The sequence below is a fragment of the Narcine bancroftii genome, chromosome 3 (genome assembly GCF_036971445.1).
Source record: "Narcine bancroftii isolate sNarBan1 chromosome 3, sNarBan1.hap1, whole genome shotgun sequence".
Lineage (NCBI taxonomy): Eukaryota > Metazoa > Chordata > Chondrichthyes > Torpediniformes > Narcinidae > Narcine > Narcine bancroftii.
Genome location: NC_091471.1, coordinates 361835549 through 361855836, shown reverse-complemented (window position 1 = coordinate 361855836; position 20288 = coordinate 361835549). Strand labels below are relative to the sequence as shown.

Sequence of the window (20288 nt, the reverse complement as noted above, 5' to 3'; positions counted from 1 at the left end):
GATTTTTACTAGGCAGAAATAGGGAGACCCTTTGGGAGAGTCGCCCCAGAGGCGAGCGGCATCAGCTGGCTCTTCACCCTGGGCGCTGCCATTTTATTCAAACTCAACTTTATTGAATGTTTATTCAAACAGCAGCTGCAAGTGAGGCACGACCGGGGCACCTCGCTTGCTGAACGTTTGCTCCCATGTGTCTTGCTTAATTTACATTTTCAATTTTAATCTTTTATTTAAATTTTTATTTATTCTTACTTATCTTAATATTCATTTATTTATTTCCTCAAAATTTTTGTGTTGTTTGCTTGGGATTGCTGGTGGCTTGAATTCCATACTGTATTCGGTTTCCATTTGAGATTGTTGTAAATAAAAACTATACTTCAATAACGAAAATCCAAAAATATTTAAAATCTAAACAATATAAAAGCATCTTGCAACAGTTTCTTTTTTTGATGACTGCACAATACTTGACTCAGTCTAGGTTTTAGTATATCAGCTTATTTCAGTGTGATAGTTTTACTGATGTCACATCGTCTCAAGTAAAATTCTGTTAATTCTTCTCTTACCCTTGTACACCTTTTTTTGGCGGCTTGCTCTTAAACTGTCTTGTTTGCCTCTGTTTAAACTTTGGTGGTCCTTTCCTTGGAGTTGCTGGTCCTCCAGTTACTCGTGTGGCTGATTTAATTTCTCCCACATGTTTTGGTGGTTCTAGAGTGAGGGCCATCTCTTGTGCTTTCAAGTTTGGTTGAATTTCCAGGGGGTTGGCTGCCATGATTTACCTTCTTTTTCTGCCACGCTTCACTAGGGTACTATATCTCAAAAGAAACCAAAACCTCAACCAATTAATAATATAGCAATGTTGTTTTGTACCTTCTAGATTACTAAACAATCGATGCAACCAGTCTCAGACTAATCCAAATCCCTGGTACGAGAGCCAAGGACAGAAACAATGGGATTATCTTCAATAGTTTGCTTGTAATAGGATTTTGAAAACTGAAATGCAGTAAGATGAGGGTGGCTTGGAAAAGAACATTTTAGAGAGTTAACCCCATTTGCTCTTCGTATCAATTCTAAGCAATGAATGTTGAACATTTGGTTAATTGTGGTGCGCAAAATTCCAAAGGGTTGAACCCTGAACTGATATGCTTTACATGTACAAACTTTTTCACTATCACAATGCTACCTGATGTGTTGTGTATTATTACATTTTGAGATTGAACATAAAAAATGTATAATTTATGAGAAAGAATTAATCTCTGCATTTTCAAATGGGCAAGTCATACATGATGGAATGAGTGGCCTTCTTCTAATCTAAACTTGTGGGAAAGTGTTCAGCAAAATAATTCAAGAGTATGATTTGCCTGGAAAATTCATACAGTCTCTCTATGTGGAGCTCTGTCCATTGTCCCCATTCCACGTTGGTTTCCACCAGATGCTTCAGGTTCTTCCTACGTTCCAAAGATGTACATGTAGGTTAAGTTACCCCTTTATTTAGGTAAGTGACATTAAAAAAATCAAAGGGGAGTTGATGGTATGCAAGAGAGAATACAAGAAAAAAGGAAAGGAAGAATGGGGCTGTTAGGGTTTCTCTACTTGGTACTTGCATGGATCTGATGAGCTGAATGGCCTTCCTCCATGTCATAATTAGCAAGCCTGGAGCCGTGTGTTAACAACGATACCTTTTCATGTGATAGTGCATTTGTGATTGTGGGACCACATCAATAAATGAATTGATACTGTCCATGCCATCTCTCAAAAGTTTAGTTATTGACGCAGGGTGAATGGTTCAGTTTCATTTACAAAGCTGAAAGGTTGGATAACAATTGCAGATTATCGCTTGTAATGACATGCAAAGTTGCTCATGTCAGACTCTTAATGTTTTACAAGTAAGAAATTTAGTGGATCTGTACATATGATTATGACAAATGAACTCTTGCAACAAATGTTTAATTTCTCTATTTAGGCTATATTCTCGGTGAGCAATTTACTTGAATATTCAAACACCACGGTGAATGATGTTGATAATTTAGACTTTATCATTATTGTTATTCGCGTTGGGCTGCCAGAGAATTAGCTTTTGACGATAATGCTTCGATAAAATCAACATACATTTCTGTAGGACTGTCACAAAATAAAAATCCGATTTATATAATCAATTGAATTATTGTCTTACATAGCTATTATATTTCATTTAAATAAATATCAATAAACTGCACATGAACTATGAAAAAGCAAACCTATTAACCTATTTCTTTTTGTGACTGCAGCATTCTTCTTCAAAGTAGAGTTGCAAATAAAGCTAACAGGTAACCTTTTGAAAGCTCTGAAATTTGGTTTCAAGGTCAAATCATCCCTGATATACTAACAATGCATTTTCATTAATTAGTTGAGTCAGGTTTTTGCTGATGCAATACAGGTATACAGATCGTTAAGAGGCTTATTCACACAAATCCCTGACACTTTGCCATCTGTTCTTCAGTGACTGAATGGTCAAGTGACATTTCAAATGAATAACTACATTTAACACTTTATTTCACTTTGGGTATGCAAGTTTCTGAATATTGATCATCTCGTACATTATCTTTTGATCTTTTTTCCAAATAATAATGCCTTTGTTTTTTGTTTTCCTAACATTTTCTCTCTGGGTGACGTTTCTGCCATGGCCATTTGACAAGTGAGCTACATTTCCAGTTTCAATATAACCAGAGACAGATGGCGCAACAATGAGTTGTTTAAGTACATTATTCTTTTGGTACACGTTACCAAATCCAATTGAAATGATAATCTGCTTTATGAGAGCCATCTCTTGTGTAAAGGAACCCATCAGATTTTGGAACAGGTCATGTCAAATGCATGACGCTTCATCCAACCTCAGAAAATGGGCACACTTCACTGCAATGGTGTGGAGAGAAACATTGGAACAAGGTGTTATCTTTCAGATAAACTGAGAAGCTAAGGTTTTATTATCCAAGAGCAAAATATTCTCCTGGTGTCCAATTCTCACAACATTTGCATGACATCAGACAGGCATGGAGGAAATAGCCCAATCCCCATGCAGTACTAATGCCAGAAAGTTTGCTTTTGGTTCAGATGTTTTAAAGTTTGAACAAGTAGGGCCAACACGGTTAGTGTAGCAGTTAGCGCAATGCTGTAACAGTGCTAGTGACCCAGGTTTGAATCCTGCGCTGTCTGTGAGGAGTTTGTACGTTCTCCCTTGACTACAATGGTTTTGTCCTTCCACCCTTGAAAATGTAATGGGTTTGCAGGTAACTTGGGATATTTGGGAGGCTCGGGCTCATGGGCTGGAAGGGCCTGTTACTGTGCTATATGTGTAAATTTTAAAAATGTCAAATTTAAGTACCTGTATTAGGATGGCTTAATAAATGAAATAGCTTGGGGGAACCAAGCAACTATAATCCTGTGAAGGAATAATTAAGCACCATTGGACAAAGCTTCTCCTAGTGCAGAATTATCTTTTGTTTTATGATTAAAAGATCTGCAAGGTGCTGTTTGTGGAGGATTTGATACTAGACAAGGAATACTGAACTGGCAACCTGACCATGACAATCTGAGACATTGTTGATGTTGTCTGATGAGGGGCTTATTTGTATTAAATGTTGCATTCTGTTGTGTCCACTGAAAATCTGCTGTGACTTAAGATCAACCCCTTATTATAGAGATTTTGGATGTAAAATAAAGTTAATGACATTATTCAAAATGTTAGATAGAAATTATAACATGATACTTGGATTTACATCTCATATATTAAGGTCTTCTCTCCCTTCACAGCCACTGGTTCAAAAAATTCTATTAGTTATCTGTGTGAAATGATAAAGCTTTCCACCATATAGTGATATAATTCGTCATAAGATTGTACAAATCAAAAAATGTCTATAAAAAAATGTCAATGTATCATTCCATTTGACTTTGCTCCACAGATCTAACCATTACCACCATTTTGTTGTATAAAAATAGTTTTTTTTTACATTCTGAGGTTCAAACATTTTTTAAACAAGAAATATAAGCTTTGCAGTAAGTAGAATGCAATCTAATGGTCAAACCATCTCTAAGAAAGCACTATGGATTGTCAGTTACACTATATTTTAAACGTTTAACACCAAACATTTATGAATTCTCATGAACTCCAAAGTGTACTTTGAACATGGCACGGTTGGCTTAGCGGTTAGCACAGCGCCTTTACAGTGCCGGCGATTGGGACCGGGGTTCGAATCCTGCACTGTCCGTAAGGAATTTGCACGTTCTCCCTGTGTCTGCGTGGGTTTTTCCCAGGGCATCCAGTTTCCTCCCACTCTTCAAAACAAATGGGGGTATAAATTGGGCGGCATGGATTCATGGGCCGAAATGGCCTGTTATCATGCTGTATGTCTAAATTTTTAAAAAATTCATTTATTGATTGGCTTGATTAGATCAGATACTATTTATTGTCATGTCTTAAAACAGAAATGTAATATTACACAAATTGCCTTTCGTCTGACATCAGGCAGACAAAGATTCACCATTAGTATTGGCTAGCACCTCTTAGTCAGAGAAAGAGAAGGAAGAGTGAGAGTATATTAGATTATATTCTCTTAAACTCTCACGGTTAAGATCCTACTTAATTCATTTTTTTAAACTTCATCTCATATATTTTAACTCAATGCCCAACTGTGTGAAATCTGTTATACTTTGGCCCAGCATTGCGGACAATTAAAAGACCAGGTACTTACCACTATGTGGAGGCAAAGGGGAACATTCGCCAATGAAAGGCGAGAGCTCTAACTAGCTCTCGTAGGCGTTCCTGTACTTCTATCTATGCAGTTCAAGATACACAGATATGGAAGCAGCTTTTATTGAGGAGGTCAATAATAGGATCTTGACGTCAGAAGTGTCCCCATTCTAATGTAGTGATGTCACTATTGGAAGAGAAAGCTGATATGAGGATAAGCCGAGGCTCAATGGATATGTCACCTTTCATTGCTTTGTATTGGGGAGCAAAACTCCAAGAAAAACTCTTTCTCCAGCTTCTTATGTAAACAAGAATGCATTATGTAACTATATTTTGGTGTTCTATGTACAATCCTATTGCAAAAAAAGTTTGTTTTCCTTCAAAATGATAAAATTGTTAAAACGTATTGAGAGACCCACAGACGCTAGAACATTAATAAGGCTGAGAATTCCCATCAAAATTGCGGTTAGCAATCTGGACCGGGGTTTGAATCCCACGCTGCCTGTAGGGAGTTCATATATTCTCCCCATGTTTCCTCTGGTTTCCTCCCACCCTTCAAAACGTACCGAGGGTTGTAGGACAATTACGTGTAATTGGGTGGCACGGACTCGTGGACAGAAAGGGTCTGTTACCATGCTGTATGCCTAAATTTAAAGTTTTTAAAAGAAATTGAAAAGACAAAGCAAGTTATACAGATTTATGAAATGAGCCTGCTGTCAAAATGCAGGGGATGTTGATGGCATTCCCATTTATATGTAAATAATGCAGCAATTTCAGGCGAAGTACAAGTGCAAGATAAACTCAGATATCCAAAAGATGGCAAATAAAACAGCTGTCGAAAGGGTTATGTCATCGTCGGGATGTGAAAATAGAATCTCGCCATTGAAGTGGGTTAAAAGGTGTAAAGATATAAATGTTAAGTTAAATCTATTCCAGTCTAAGAACCTTTGATGTGATAAGTATGAATGAAAGACACACCAAGGCTTGGCTCAGCCAATGGAAGGGCGCTATGGGGAAGGGCCACAGTGTCGTGTATTTTCCCTTTGAAAATATATTCCCTCAAGAGAAGCTGAAAGCATCTTTATTTATGACAAGATGGCGCCAAACTAAACCTTCGCATGCAATGTAACTCTGTGTATATAACGTCATGCGCACATGCATGTTCCCATAACACTCATATCCCTCAAAAAAAATGTTGGGCTTACTGGTAATGTAACTATGTTAACACTATGGAGAATTTAAGCATAACTTCTACTAATCATGGTACGATAGATCTCAAACTACTTAACTTAAAATGTATTAAATGGAAACATACAAAGTCTTTAACTCACTGCTCATAGTCTTTGCAATGTATTGAATAACGTCTTAAGTCACTGCACATATTCTTTTAAATGTACTGGAGGGTGTCTTTCTCTCTTGTATCTTCTTGGGGATGAAGAACACACCAAACCAGAGTTATAACTTTTCAACTTTTTTGGAGATTTGTTAATTGGCAAAGAATCATCCTTGGTTCTCGGAGATATTCGGTGAGGAATCTAAACGGGAGGTGGAGGAGGTTGTGCTTAAGGAGGAGATTTTTGAAGAAGAGATGCCTTAAATTTAATCCTCCCCTCGATCCTCTGTTGGTCCTTCTCGTCTGTGTGGTGAATTGCGAATGGTTATCTCTATCTTGTGTTCTTGAAGCTCTCCTTCTTCCAGTGAGTCCTGCTTAGATTCCCTGCCATCCAAGTTTTTAAAACATTTCCTTTCAACCTTACGCTCCTGTTCTTGCCGCTTCTGCCTTTCCCATACTCTATGTACCTTATCTTCTTCCTCTTGCTGTCATTTCCTTCGATCATGTTCCCTCTCTCTTTCCTTATCTTTATCCTTCCCTCTCATGTATTTTCCCATTTCTTTCCTCATATCCTTGAAGATTTTAAAGTTCATCTCCTCTCCCTTAAGCGTCTTGAAGACATTAAATTCTTTGAGTTTCTTTGTTTATACAAACTCAGCCCTTCTGTGCTCCTTTCCTTCATTAAGTGAAGCAAAGTGCTGACGAAATGCCTCCAGCTGTTCAACATTAGGGGCAGCATTATAATCAATGGAGTAGCCTGTTGTACGTAATATATCACAAAGCTCTTCATCTTCCTCCTTAAGGCACTTTAATTTTGTCATCCTCTCGCTCTTCTCCTTCAAAAGGACCTCCAAATGGGTCCGCAAATCTTTCTCCATCCTCAGCATTGTTCATTCTTCTTCAGGCAGACGTGCATCCAAACTGAGTTCCTGACACACTGCATGGAGCTCTTTCTGGCACACAGCAATGCTCTTTTTCAGCCACTGCCTTATATTTTCTACATCTGCAATCATCATATCCAAAAGGCCCTTAATATGCTTTCAACAACTTCTGTTGTTTGATCTTCTGGAATTCCAATCTCTTCCCAGATATTGTAAAGATGGGAAGGTGCTGCATTGAGACAGGTGAATGATTCGCTGGCTAGTGCATCACTTTTCCCACCATCCTCCGGGCTGGCAACGTCCTGACCTGGCTGTCCCAGAGATCCCGGTCCCGGCTACCCAGTCCCTCTGTGGGCGTCCTGTCTCTGGCTGTTCAGCCCCTCTCTTGGCATCTGGCCCTGACTGTCCCAGCCCTGGCTGTTCAGCCCCTCACTGGGAGTCCTGCTCTGGCTGTCCTAGCCCCGACTGTTTGGACCCTCTCTTGGTGGCTGCCCCCCTCCCCCCAAGATGTCCTGGCCCTGGCTGTTCACCCCCTAGCTAGGCATCCTACCCCAGCTGTTCTGGCGGTCCCGGTCCTGGTCCCGGCTGTTCAGCCCCTCTGTGGGCGTCCTGTCCCCAGCAGTTCAGCCCCTCTCTTGGTATCTGGCCCTTGTCTGTCCTGGCCCTTGTCTGTTCGGCCCCTTACTCGGTGTCTGCCTCCCTTTCTCACTTTCTCTCTTTTGCTATTTTCTCACATTGTGGTCAACTTCCTATCGAGTTTCTTCCTTTTTTTCCCTGCTGCCGGGCACATGCTTTTGTCTCCCTGTAGCTCGATGTTGTTCCTGTGTCATTCTCTTTGCATTAAATTTTCAACTCTGACGTCATTTTTACCCGAAATCCTGCAGATCCCATTGCCTGGAGTGTGGAATTTTTCATTCTCGCCACCACTTTGAAAATAACCTCACACAAGGGAAGCTGTCAGCATCTTCATTCATGCCAAGATGGTGGCAAACGGAACCTTCTAATGCAATGTGACTTCGTGTATAGGATGTCACGCACACTTGCACGTTCCCATAACACACAGGCTAGAGTCCTTCCGTCCCTTGGCTTTGAGGGGCTGAGACTGAGCAGAAGCCCCTCAAACAACAGAGGGGGAGTGATAAAAGGTGCCACAGTAGTGACAATGGTGTAAATAGAAAACAATGCACAATTATGGGAATATATTGACATGACACTAAGAAGTGAAGAAACTTGGAACGATTTTCTCTTCTGTAAATAATTTATTGTGAATAAAGTCTATTTTTTGGAAAAAAAATGATTGACTGCCAAACACCTCTCAGATGGCCCTGGAATTCAGGTATTCCAAGGGCAAACTCTCAGAACAAATAATTTCCTATCAAAACAAAGGAAACAAATAAGAGAGCAAAACTTGAAAATAGTTGTAAACTTTCAAGAAAAATAAAAAGCTAAAAATAAAAGTGAACCATGAAGGATTAATGGAGTCAAATGTAGGTCCCATACCCTAAGCCACACCTGCCAGAAATGTTAGTGGACCCAGAATCTAAAAAGGTGAGGAACTAAAAGCATTAAGGAAATAGAGCAGAAGAAACTAATGGCATCAAAAGCTAATAAATCACCAGGGCCTGATCATTTGCATCCATGTATATTGAAGTAGATAGTTATGGATGTATTGGTCAGCTTTTTCCAGTTTTCTGTATATTGTTGAATAGTTTCTGTAAATCAGAACAGAGGAAATGTAACTCCACAACTTAGAAAGAACAATAGCAAGATAACAGGAAACTACAATCCCTGACATTTGTCCTGGGTAAACAGTTGCAGACAATTAGAATGAATGACTTGGTAACGTTCCATTGTCTGAGCCAAGTCCCAGTCAGAGACTCAGGTATAATGATCTAGACTGACAGCACAGTGCAATGCCAAGATTTTGTTGCATTCTCCACAGTGCAGTCTTTTCCATGACATGTTAATTTGATGCTTTGTAATCTCATACAATGTTCCCTCTAATTTTTAGTGGTCAGTGTGTGCAAAAATCTTACGTTGTTCAAGTTTTTTTCCCCGTGACAAAAGTATGTGTGCACTGAATGCTTGTGCAAATGTAAACTTGAAATTGCTTCAAGATAATTTTGGCACAACCTATCTCTCATGGCTAATAAAACCGTATTGGCATGTTTTAATACAATACAAGTATATTGCATTCTATGAAGTAACATATTTAGCTAAGATTTTATTCTGAATTTTGAATTACTTTGTTCAGTTTGTTGTTCCATTAAATAAACATTAATTATTAATTACTATATTATTTCAGGTAACTAACCTTTTGGTGGCACATTAATTTCCTCTGTCTGCTAGTTGCAAAATAGACACACACACACACACACACACACACACACACGCACACCTTAGAGGGAACAGCAATCTCTTACATTTATAATGATCACCAGTTTCCTTTTATATCAGTGGATGAGTGGGTTTGCATAGCAGTTAGCACAATGTTGTTAGTGTCAGCGACCGGGACCGGGGTTCAAATCTGCTGCTGTTTGTATGTTCTCCCTGTGTCTGTGTGGCTTTCCTCTGGATGCTACGCTTTCCTCCCACCATTCAAAATCATACTGGAGCTTGTAGGCCAATTAGGAGTAATTAGGTGCACAGATTCGTGGGCTGTAAAGGCCTGTTACCATACTCTATGTGCAAGTTTCAATTTAGCCAATCTAAATTGACCCTAGTGTTTAGACAAATGGTAGAATCTGATGGGAAAGAATGGACAATATGTTGCCGGGAAAATTAGTGAGGGAATGTAATCACTTTGATAATTGCCAAAGAGTAACTGGGGCTCCTTTTATGTGACAGAATGCCTTCTTCCCCACAGTGCCTTCACGCTGCACCAAGCCTCAGTGGAATTGCTATTGGAACCCAATGTGTTGCATGGTGATAGGAGAAGGACCCTCAGCCCCGCCAACACTCAACTAATTGATCTTTCTTACTCAAATACAAATGGAAAACACTGCAATCACTCAGCAGGTCAGGCAACATCCACGGAAAGAGAAGCAGTGAAGAATTTCGAGTCAAAGACTATTTGTCAAAGGTGGAACAGTCAGGGGAAATCCACGTTTATAGGAAGAAGATGCAAATTCCACACAGACAGCTCCAGAGGTCAGGATTGAACCTCAATTGCTCCAACTGTGAGGTCAACTTTGTTCCTCTGCACCAACCTTTCTCTTGTACTTTAGATATTCAGCAATGGTGGTGTTCTCTGCCAAACAGTTCTAGTTTTACCTTTCCCTCCACCTCCCCCTCTACATCACTCTCTCTTACCATTTGCACCGTGCATTCTCTCTTAGTGTCGGTCCTAAAGCAGACATTCTCTATGTTCTTTCTCCCCCTCCCCTTCTCTTAAAACATGCTTGTCTCTAACTTTTCTGAGCTGTGGTCATTGACCAAATTGTCAATTCTGTTTCTCTTTCCTTGGGCACAGCCTGACCTGGTAAATATTTCATGCAATTAAATTCAGATTTCCATCTTTTTAAACTTTTTGATTCCTAAATACTGCGTACTGTGTTTTACTGGCAGCAAATGATTTATGTGAATAGCTTGAAATGAATGAAAAGCAATTTGTTCTCAAACCGACTCAGAAATCATTAGTCATTGCTTTTGGGACCTCAATATAAAATGGTGGTATATAAGTGTTAAATAGTATCATGTGTTTAGTGGAGTAATTTGTGGAAATTATTATGGGTTGTTGTTCTGTTGAAACTGCCTCCCACCTCATTATTTAAAAAAAAATTAAACATACAGTACGGTAACAGACCATTTCGGCCCACGAGTCTGTGCCACCCAATTATATCCAATTAACCTACACTCCCAGTACATTTGGAACGGTGGAGAAAACCAAACCCCCCCCCCCCACTCAGGGAAAACCCACACAGACATGGGGAAAACATACAAACTCCTTACAAACAGCGGGGGACTCAAACCCCGATTCCGATCGCTGACACTCTAAAGGCCTTGCGCTAACTGTGGCGCACTGATTGCAAAATTTATGGTGGTAAACTTTCTGGACAGGTGACAATATTCCACCTTAAGTATCTTTCTCATTGTATAATTTATTTTAATGATATTTAAGAGGTGTATCATTTTCTGATAGTTTGAGGAAGTTCTATTGCAACTGCATAATTATAAAAGCATTAATGTCCAATAATGGAATTTGATATCTTTGGTGTGAAGAAGGCTGAGGGGGAACCTGCTACCACTGAACAAAATTATGAGGAGCGTGGATATTTTGCAGACAGATCATATTGATTTTCCCTTGGCTGAAGTTCAAAGTTCTGATTTATTGTCAATAGTACATACAACCCTGAGATTCTTTTTCCTGCGGGTCAGGAAGAATTTTTACTTATCAGTAGAGCAAAAAAATTGTACTCAAGAAAAGATATGTATATAGAAGAGAGAAATGTAACCAAAGAAAGGAGTGAAAATGAACTGTCTGTGCAATACAGAAAAAAAAATTCAATCATAGATAACATGGAAAGTAAGAGTACTTAAATGAGTCCTGATGCACTATCAATTACACAAAGACGAAAGTAGCCAAAACTGAAGGCTTTTATTTGTAAGGAGTGTTGGTCACTCACACTGACCCGGACTCGAACTGGGAGCAGACGTGGCACAACAGCCATTGTGGGGAAGAAAGGGGAGGAGTCACAAACCAGCCAACCAGAAAAGGTCATGTTATTTACATATGACAAATATGTACAATAGTGGTTTCACCACAAGTCCCTGATTGAGTTTGTTGTTTGGGAGTCTGATGGAGTAGGGGTATCAATTATCCCTGAACCTGGTCACATGAGTCTTGTGGCACCTTTACTGATGGCAGCTGTGAGGACAGAGCAAGCCCTTGGTGGTGTAGATCCTTGACGATTACTGCTACTCTCCAATGGCAGCATTCCATGTCGATGTCCTTGATGGTGGGGAGGGTTTTGCCTGTGATGTCTTGGACTGTATCCACTACATTTTGGAGGGCTTTACACTCATAGGTATTGGTTCCCCTGCCCCCCCCCATACCAGACCATGATACAGCTGGTTAGCATACTTTCCACTGCATATCTTTTGAAGTTTGCCAAGGTTATGGATGTCATGCCCAACCTCCGTAAACCCTGAAGAAGCAGAGGTGCTGACATATTTTCTTTATGTTGACATTCAAGTGTTGGGTCCAGGAGAGGTCTCTGAGATAACGACTCCCAGGAATTTAAATTTTCTCAACCTCTCCATTTCTGATTCTCCAACGATGGCTGGATCACACACCTCTATTAACATCCATAATCAGTTCCTTGGTTTTTGGTGACATTGAGTGAGAGGTTGTTGTTGTATACCATTCATCCAAGTTTCCACTCTCCCTCTTGTACATTGACTCATCACCCTCACGCCCCTTTATACAACCCACTTACCAAAGTATTGTCAAGGAAGTTGTAGATAATGTTGCTGTTATACCATGCCACACAGTCGTAGGTGTAAAGCAAGTAGAGCAGGGGGCTAAGAATGCAGCCAGGTGGTGCCCTGATACTGTTGGAGATTGTGGAAAAGATGTTCTTAGCATTCCTCACTGTTTGTGGTCTCGAGGTGAGGAAATCCACCTCGACAGAGGGGTGTTGAGGCCCAGATCTTGGAGTTTGATGATCAGTTTTGAGAGGATGATGGTGTTGAATGCCGAACTGTAGTCAACAAAGGGCATCCAAAAAAAAAAAAAAAAAAAAAAAAAAAAAAAAAAAAAAAAAGGCATCCTGATACATGCCTCTTTGCCATCCAAGAGTCCAAGGGCCAGTGAGATGGCGCCTGCCATAGACCTGCTGCTGTGGTAGGCAAATTGGAGGGGATCCATATCGCCAGAGCTGATATGCTTCAACACCAACCTCTCAAAATGCTTCATCACTGTCTCAATAACTAAAGGTTTTAGGCAGAAGAGTTTGAGGGGATTCGAAAAAGAATTTTTGAACCCAGAGAGAGATTGAAATTTGGAATACAGGCTCTGAAGTGGTGATGGAGGCAGTACACTCACAACACACTACACTAAAGAGTGACTTAGATGAGCTCTTGAAATGAAATACCATGGGGAGGCCACAGGGTAAGTTTTGGAAATTGGGAATAGTTTCGATAGGTACTTGATGTAAGTATGTAAAGTTCAAAATACATCTGGACAGGTGTATGGGTAGGAAGGGCTTCAAAGGATTTGGACCAAATGCAGGCAAATGGGACTAGCTCTGCCTGCCGACATGGATGAGTTGGGCTAAAGGATTGTTCCGTGCGCTAAGGGTCGATGACAGGGGTGAAAACCTTGCTATTCATTGTTGGTATTTGCATTTAGTTGCCCCTCACTAGGTGACTGCACGTTGTATTGGCCTCCCCATCAAATCCACGGCCGACATGACAGCGAAGAACAGCGTCAGAATCGTTAAAAGGAGGAACGCGGCCTTCGTGCGAGATTCTGTTCATTCCTGAACACAGAATTGAAGTTGCCGTGAAGTAGAAATGAAATGTATCTACAAGATACCGGTAAAATTTTCTATAAAAAGGTTTGTGATTTAATTACACACAGAGCAGGCCACAAAAGGTTCAACAACCTGGAGTCATAAATCCTTGTGGGTCAATCTGCCGTATTGAAGACGTTTTTAACTCCTTCATGCCCACGTGCTAAAGACTTAAGATGGTTTCAATGTTATTTTAAAAAAATCTTCCTATCAGCTGACTGGGAAAATTAATGTAGAAAAGGAGAAACTTGTCAACCTAACATGGTCCTGAGCCCAGCACCTCAACGTACCCAGTCACAGGAGGGTGTTTGGTGGCAAGCTGTTGCTTTACCAGTAGCGTAGCACTTCGTTACTGGAAATCAGTTCATTTATATAGTTATATAACCGCTCAACTATTCACTGCTTGTCATTGTGAACTCTGTACACCTGAAGCAGCAAAATAAATGTCTGCTATGCTTAAATCCAATTAATCCGCTTTCAGTCAGGTAATTATCGGCGTTTTAAATGGTGTGAAGTCTGATTCAAAGGACGGTTCATGGTAATTGGAGTTAATTAAAAATGATGTGTTACGTAAGTCTATTCTGTCATTGACTAAATCCATTTAATGTTGTACTACTGTTGTACATCTGTCCTTTGATATAATAGCTGTTTCATGAGTAGAATTGCATAAGATAAAAGTTGTCCCAAATATCCATTGCTCCCTTAAGTTATGTTTCTTTTAGGGTGGCACAGTTGGTGTAGCGGATAGCACAACGCTATCAGAGTTTGAATCCTGCGCTGTCTGTAAGGAGTTTGTACGCTCTCCCTGTGTCTGCGTGGGTTTTCCCTGGGGGCTCTAGTTTCCTCCCACCATTTGAAATGTACCCGGGGTGTAGGTTAATTGGGCGGCACAGACTCATGGGCCGAAATGGCCTGATACCGTGTTGCACATCTACATTTTTTAAATTTAATTTTAATTTAAAAAAATTCCTTGATGCAGCTGGTAACCAGTCACTGATAAGTGTGGGAACAGGGGTAAAGGATGCAGCCAATGGAGAGAAGGAACTGGCAACCTCTCTTTTGTTTTGGTCAGGCTCAGAAGTTGGGCTCATCACCCCGTCTCCAGTCGGGATATTTGACCCGTGGCATATATCATTTCAGTTGGTAGCATTATAAGACTTGCTACCTTCTGTGTGGTTGCAACAGTGTTTAGTGGTGAAGTTGACAGACTATTTGCCTATGTGTGAAACCTTGGATACGCTGTCTTAACATTGTAAGTCACTTCTATTGAAAAAAAGTAAATTTTCTATGATGAATGACTATCTTAGTGAGAGGTTCTAAGGTAGAAACAGTGTGGAGTTACTGTTCTTCACAGCACACTTGAAGGCTCACCTCCTTGATCTAAGAAAGCGATTTTGTATCTTTATGATGGCAGCTGGAGAATTTAAACTAACTACATCTACTAGTGTCCATCACTAGAATCTACTATTCTAATTTGGTCTGAACCACGTGTAACTCCAGATCCACCAATGTAGCCTCTTCAGTTCAGGCAATGAGGAATGGAAAATAAATGTTGGCTTTGCTAGTGGTATCCATAATCCATGGACAATTCATGAACACGACATTCAGGCAGAGGGAGACATGTCCCTGAACCCTAAAATATCACTGTTGCAGAAAAGGAAGAATGCTTTTGAAACTAAATGGGCCATTCCTTACTACTCTGAATGCACCGAGGCTAAACCTAATCAATGATGCTCCTTAGTGCTCCAGAGTCAAATTAGATTCAGTAACTTGATTTACTTACTTCGATAGATGCTCTCCGAAGAATCCTGAACATTTCTGCCCTTTACTTCCCGTGGATGTTGAATGCCCTGCTGAGTTTCTCCAGCACCTTTGTGTGTTGCACTCCAACCCAGCATGTGCAGACTTGATGTTGAATGAACACTTACTATTTTGATCTCAGTTTTTCAGCATCTGCAGTTCTTGCTCTTGTGGTCAATTCAATGATTGACTTCCTAAGGCAGTGAAATCACCTTGTTTTCCCTGCTTCACACAACTCCTGAATGAACTATTTAGCTTATGCTATGAATCATAATGTTACCTAAAATACTGCATAGACACACTCTTAGATTCAATTAAGCCATTGCAGGAAGCATATTGATATGGGGACTCATGAAATGAAAATGGTCGGTCATCCGCATAAATTGTCCTGTTTTATATGTATATGACAGTACTTGTTTCCCTTGTATTGAGCAATTAAATAGCTTATGCAATAACAGAGGTCAGACCATCAACTGTCTTATTAATCTTTATTATGCTAACGAGTGCTTAACCTTATTTTAATCAGCTCTTGTTAACGTAATACATGGCAACGTAGACACTGTAAACGCAACCACTCATAATGGGATTTCATAATCCAGGAATATAGAAGACAAACGTCCAACGGAGATGGGCAGAGTAGCGCAATGCTTTAGATGCTGCCAAAATCTATGAAAGTATTAGCCAATTAACATCCTGGTTGAGGAAATCTTCAGATTGAGAGCTAGAGCACATTAACAGGCCCTTCCGGCCCTCGATCCCATGCTGCCCATTTCCACCCATTTCCGCCCTTCCATCATTTAGAAGATAGACCGGCATGACGCTGAGCCATTCCACATGTTTGGGATCACTGCTAGAAGAATAAAATTTTGACTCAGTGTCTCGCCTTGCAGCGCTGAGGGTATACTGGGTTCCTTTCGCCACTACTGGAGTCTGAACAATTTGTGGTCAAGAACTCACATGACATGCCCCTTCCCTACCCAATAGATCTGAAAAAGAGTCTCTCAGCTGAGAAACTGGAGGGTGCCTGGTAACTGTTGGAATGCTTGCACTAAAACTCAGCGCTTACAAATAAGAAAAAAGGCAAAGATATCTGTGGCAGAGTTTTTTTTATTGGAATTTTCTATTGTCTCTTTGTCTCATTTACTGTCTAAGGTGCAGAAGTATAGCAATAATTTAAACTAATGTAGTGCTTTATTAAGCAAATTAAGTTACAAAGATAAGCATCTCGTGTGTTTTCTCACACACAAAATGGGTGGTTCTGGCCGGTTCCAAACTGGAATAAAATACAGAGCTAATGCCTCACAATTCTGGTGACCTGAGTTCAATCCTGAGCCCCAATGCTATGGTCGCAGTTTCCATGATCTGCCTGTGACCACGTGAGTTTCATCCCACATCTAAAAAGACAGGTTGTCCAATTAATTGTCCACTGCAAATTACTTCTACTGGCTGAGTGGTAGAACTGGGGGCAATTGTTGGGAACGTACGGACAACAAAATGGAATTAAATTTAATTGGTATTTGATGATCTTCTTCCATGTGCTGTACGATTCCAGGATGGAGCTAAGAATATCTAAGGAAGCTCTCTTTCTGTTTTATCTCTCATTTACATGCCAACTTATATATGCATTATAGCCACATGGCTGAAGAAAATCTCTTTCATTTGCTTATGATCCGTTTTGAAGGGTCCAATCATCTTATGAAGATAGATGGCCATCACACTGACATTTGTTTATTTGACCACAAGGCCTAATACTTCCTGAAGATTAAAGCCAGCTGTCTGTAAATTCTGAGTGAACATTTATAAGTGCCTTTAAATGTTATGATTTATTACCGAAACCAAAATATGTGAAACAGCACCCCCTCGCAAATGTGACTCAAACTTGTAACTAAGTATTTTTCCCATTGTTTTTTTTTCCAGTTCAATTTAATCAGTGAACTCTAATGAAGAGGATAGAACATTTTAAAAACTATCACTACATTGCTTTCGTTTTAGACCAGATAAGCAAAAATGCGCATTGACCTGGGGGGTCTAAGTGCCCCAATCTGAATAACTTGTACAGTCTGCCTTTACCTTCTCATCTTTTGTGGTGGTACTTACTGCAGGGGGCAACCTCTGTACCTGCAGGAGTGTACCTCCGACCTACTGCAGGGGGCAACCTCTGTACCTGCAGGAGTGTACCTCCCGCCTACTGCAGGGGGAAACCTCTGTACCTGCAGGAGTGTACCTCCGGCCTACTGCAGGGGGAAACCTCTGTACCTGCAGGAGTGTACCTCCGGCCTACTTCAGGGGGAAACCTCTGTACCTGCAGGAGTGTACCTCCGGCCTACTGCAGGGGGCAACCTCTGTACCTGCAGGAGTGTACCTCCGGCCTACTGCAGGGGGCAACCTCTGTACCTGCAGGAGTGTACCTCCGGCCTACTGCAGGGGGAAACCTCTGTACCTGCAGGAGTGTAAGGGGACAGGACAACACCTGGCCGGCTGTCAATCAGTCGGCCTGAAGGGATCAAGCCCCACCCGGTCGGGTGTCAATCACCCTCCGGGATACAAGCCTGCGCCGGCCTCCTGAAGCTCACTCAGAGTTGCTGCAGCCACAGCCAGCCTGGCTCTGTGGAAGTCTTTGTGGATTAAAGCCTGTTGTACAGTCTTTACCTCGTGTGTGTCTGATTCTGGCCACATCTCTGATCTTGCCTTTCTTCATCAATTTTATGGTCCCCCTCTGCCCCAAATCCTCAGACCAGCTGCTATGTCTGGCAACTTTATAAGCCTCTCTTTGAGGATGGTCATGTTCTTTGAAAGGCTGTTTAATTGTCCAGCTCCTGCAACAAATGGCTGTGACAGGAATGGAGAGACCAGATCTGATCTATTGTTTGTGGGACCCTTTGCTTCCATCGTTCAGCAGGAATGGAAATCTCTGCAGCATGGCTGTTATTGCTTTATCTATACTTCTCAATGACCAGAAATGGTCCACTGCACATGCTAATACATTCACACCCACCTCAGAGCTGAGCTATTAGTGTTTGTGGAAGTTTAGTATGACATAGGAAATCCTGGGTATTTTCTGCAGATGTGTGGTTGAAAATGTGCTGACCAACTCAATCATGGTCTGGTATGGGGATACCAATGCCCACAAGTGTAAAACCGTGTAAGAGGCAGTGGACACAGCCCAGAACATCACAGGCAAAACCCTCCCCAGGCCCCAGCATTTACTGTAGCCAAGCTGGGTCATGAAAGGTGGAGTCTGAAGTATATTTTATAATTTTTAACTAGAGGGTTCGCATTAAAGTACCCTGTCTGTCAGCTAGAGTGCACTTTATCCTATAACAGGCTGCTATCGGAGAGCTGCAGCAATCATATAGGATCCACACCACCCAGCACACGCTTTGTTTTCGCTGCTGCCATCAGGAGAGAGGTCGAGGTGCCACAAAACCTTCACCACCAGGTTCAGGAACAGCTGCTCCCCCTCCACCATCAGACTCCTCAACAACATATTCAATTAGGGCTCATTTAAGGGCTCTTACCTTTTCACGATTCCTCTCTGTTTTGCACAGTATGTTGACATTTCTTTATGTGTTTATATGTGTATATTGAGTACAATTTTTTTTAGCATTTCCAATAACTGTTAATTCTGTCTCGCCCACAGGAAAAAAAAATCTCAGGATTGCATGTGATATCATGTGTGTACTCTGACAATAAGTCCAAAATATGGAAGTTTTGTTTTGAGTATAAATGTAGTACAGAGCTTCTGCCGTGGTTTAAATGTGCCACTAACCCCAAAATGCCAGCTCTGTGGCAATGCCTTGCCAGGAATAAATGCTCTGGCATAAACAGGGCAACTGACAGCAGGATTGGGGATCAATCAAGGGGTTTTATGTTGCTCTGTGCTGTTCATAAATGTGGCTGAGAAATTGATTATGCACTTGGAGTCCCTGACAAAACAGAATTGTTGAACATGAGAGCAATACCTGAACTGCTGGTGTAGGTCAAGCTGCACCCACAGGAAGTAAAATGCAATCAATGTTTTGGGTAAAAGCATAATGCTGGAGAAACACAGCAGGTCAGTGCACTTTATATAGCAAAGATAAAGTTCAATCACCCACATTTCAGGCTTGAGCCATTATTCAAGGAATGAGCAAAGATGTAGGTGTCTGAATAAAATTGGGTGGGGGGGGCACAGTCCCGCAGGCAGGAGGTAATAGCTGGATAAGGGAGGGAGGGCACACCAGCAAACAGCGGTAGGGGAAATAGCTCTGTGAATGAAGAGGGAAGGGGTTAAAGAGCTGGAGGTAAAAAAAAGACAGAGGAATGGGAAGAGAGGGACTATGGGGAACAGGTTAGCAGAGGTTGATGTTAACACCATCCTTTTGGAGACAGAATATTAGGTGTTGCTCCTCCAGTGTATGGTGGCCTTGGTTTGAAGGTACACAACATGTCAGCGCGGGAGTGGAGTGCAGAATTGAAATGTTTTTTGGCCTGAATCCTGGAATGCAGCTTTCCTCTCTAATCCAACAATGTTATGGAGGAGGAGGAGGAAGCTTTGATGTTGCCACAGACAGATTTGCATATTTTGCAGCAAGCAAAATGTCCCAGGGCACCTCACAGGAGGAACAGCACACAAAAACCAAACGCACTGCCCGAGGAGATGCTAGGTTATCTGGTCAAAGTGAAAGAGGTAGCCCCAGTATGTTTTAAGAAGCATCTTAAAATAAGTTTGCTGGATGGTAGAATTCTGGAGTTCAGGTTTTGGCCTCAAAGAAAGAACCATTGACTGTGGGACAATTAAATCCAGTGGTGACCAATATTTGAGGATGATTCGAGGGCTCGAGGAGGTTGCAGAGAAAGGAAGAGGCACTGCTGAGTATTGTTAGAGGTACAAGTGGCAAAACGTTGATTATCGAAATATGACTGGACAGAGAACAACGTAGTTACTCTTTATTCTAAAAGCCTGTCGAATAAAAATGAGCCCTATTAAAATGACATGAGGAATATGGCCAAAATTGAAAATCACCAAACACAATCCATAATTGCATATTGAACGTGTT

At 41.1% G+C, this 20288-nt stretch overlaps 1 protein-coding gene across 3 annotated transcripts in view; it reads right to left on the bottom strand.

The window, feature by feature from the left end:
• Positions 1 to 20288, bottom strand: part of LOC138759513 (retinal rod rhodopsin-sensitive cGMP 3',5'-cyclic phosphodiesterase subunit gamma) — a 29174-nt gene that overhangs the window by 3914 nt on the left and 4972 nt on the right. The window contains exons 2-3 of one of the 3 annotated variants that reach the window (XM_069930063.1): positions 4722 to 4907; positions 561 to 809 (exon numbers count right to left, since the gene is read on the bottom strand). In XM_069930063.1, the coding sequence (XP_069786164.1) occupies positions 561 to 766 (206 nt within the window). In that variant the 5' untranslated portion in view covers positions 767 to 809; positions 4722 to 4907. The remainder of the gene's footprint in view (positions 1 to 560; positions 810 to 4721; positions 4908 to 20288) is intronic. The other 2 variants (XM_069930062.1, XM_069930064.1) reach the window with 2 other exon arrangements.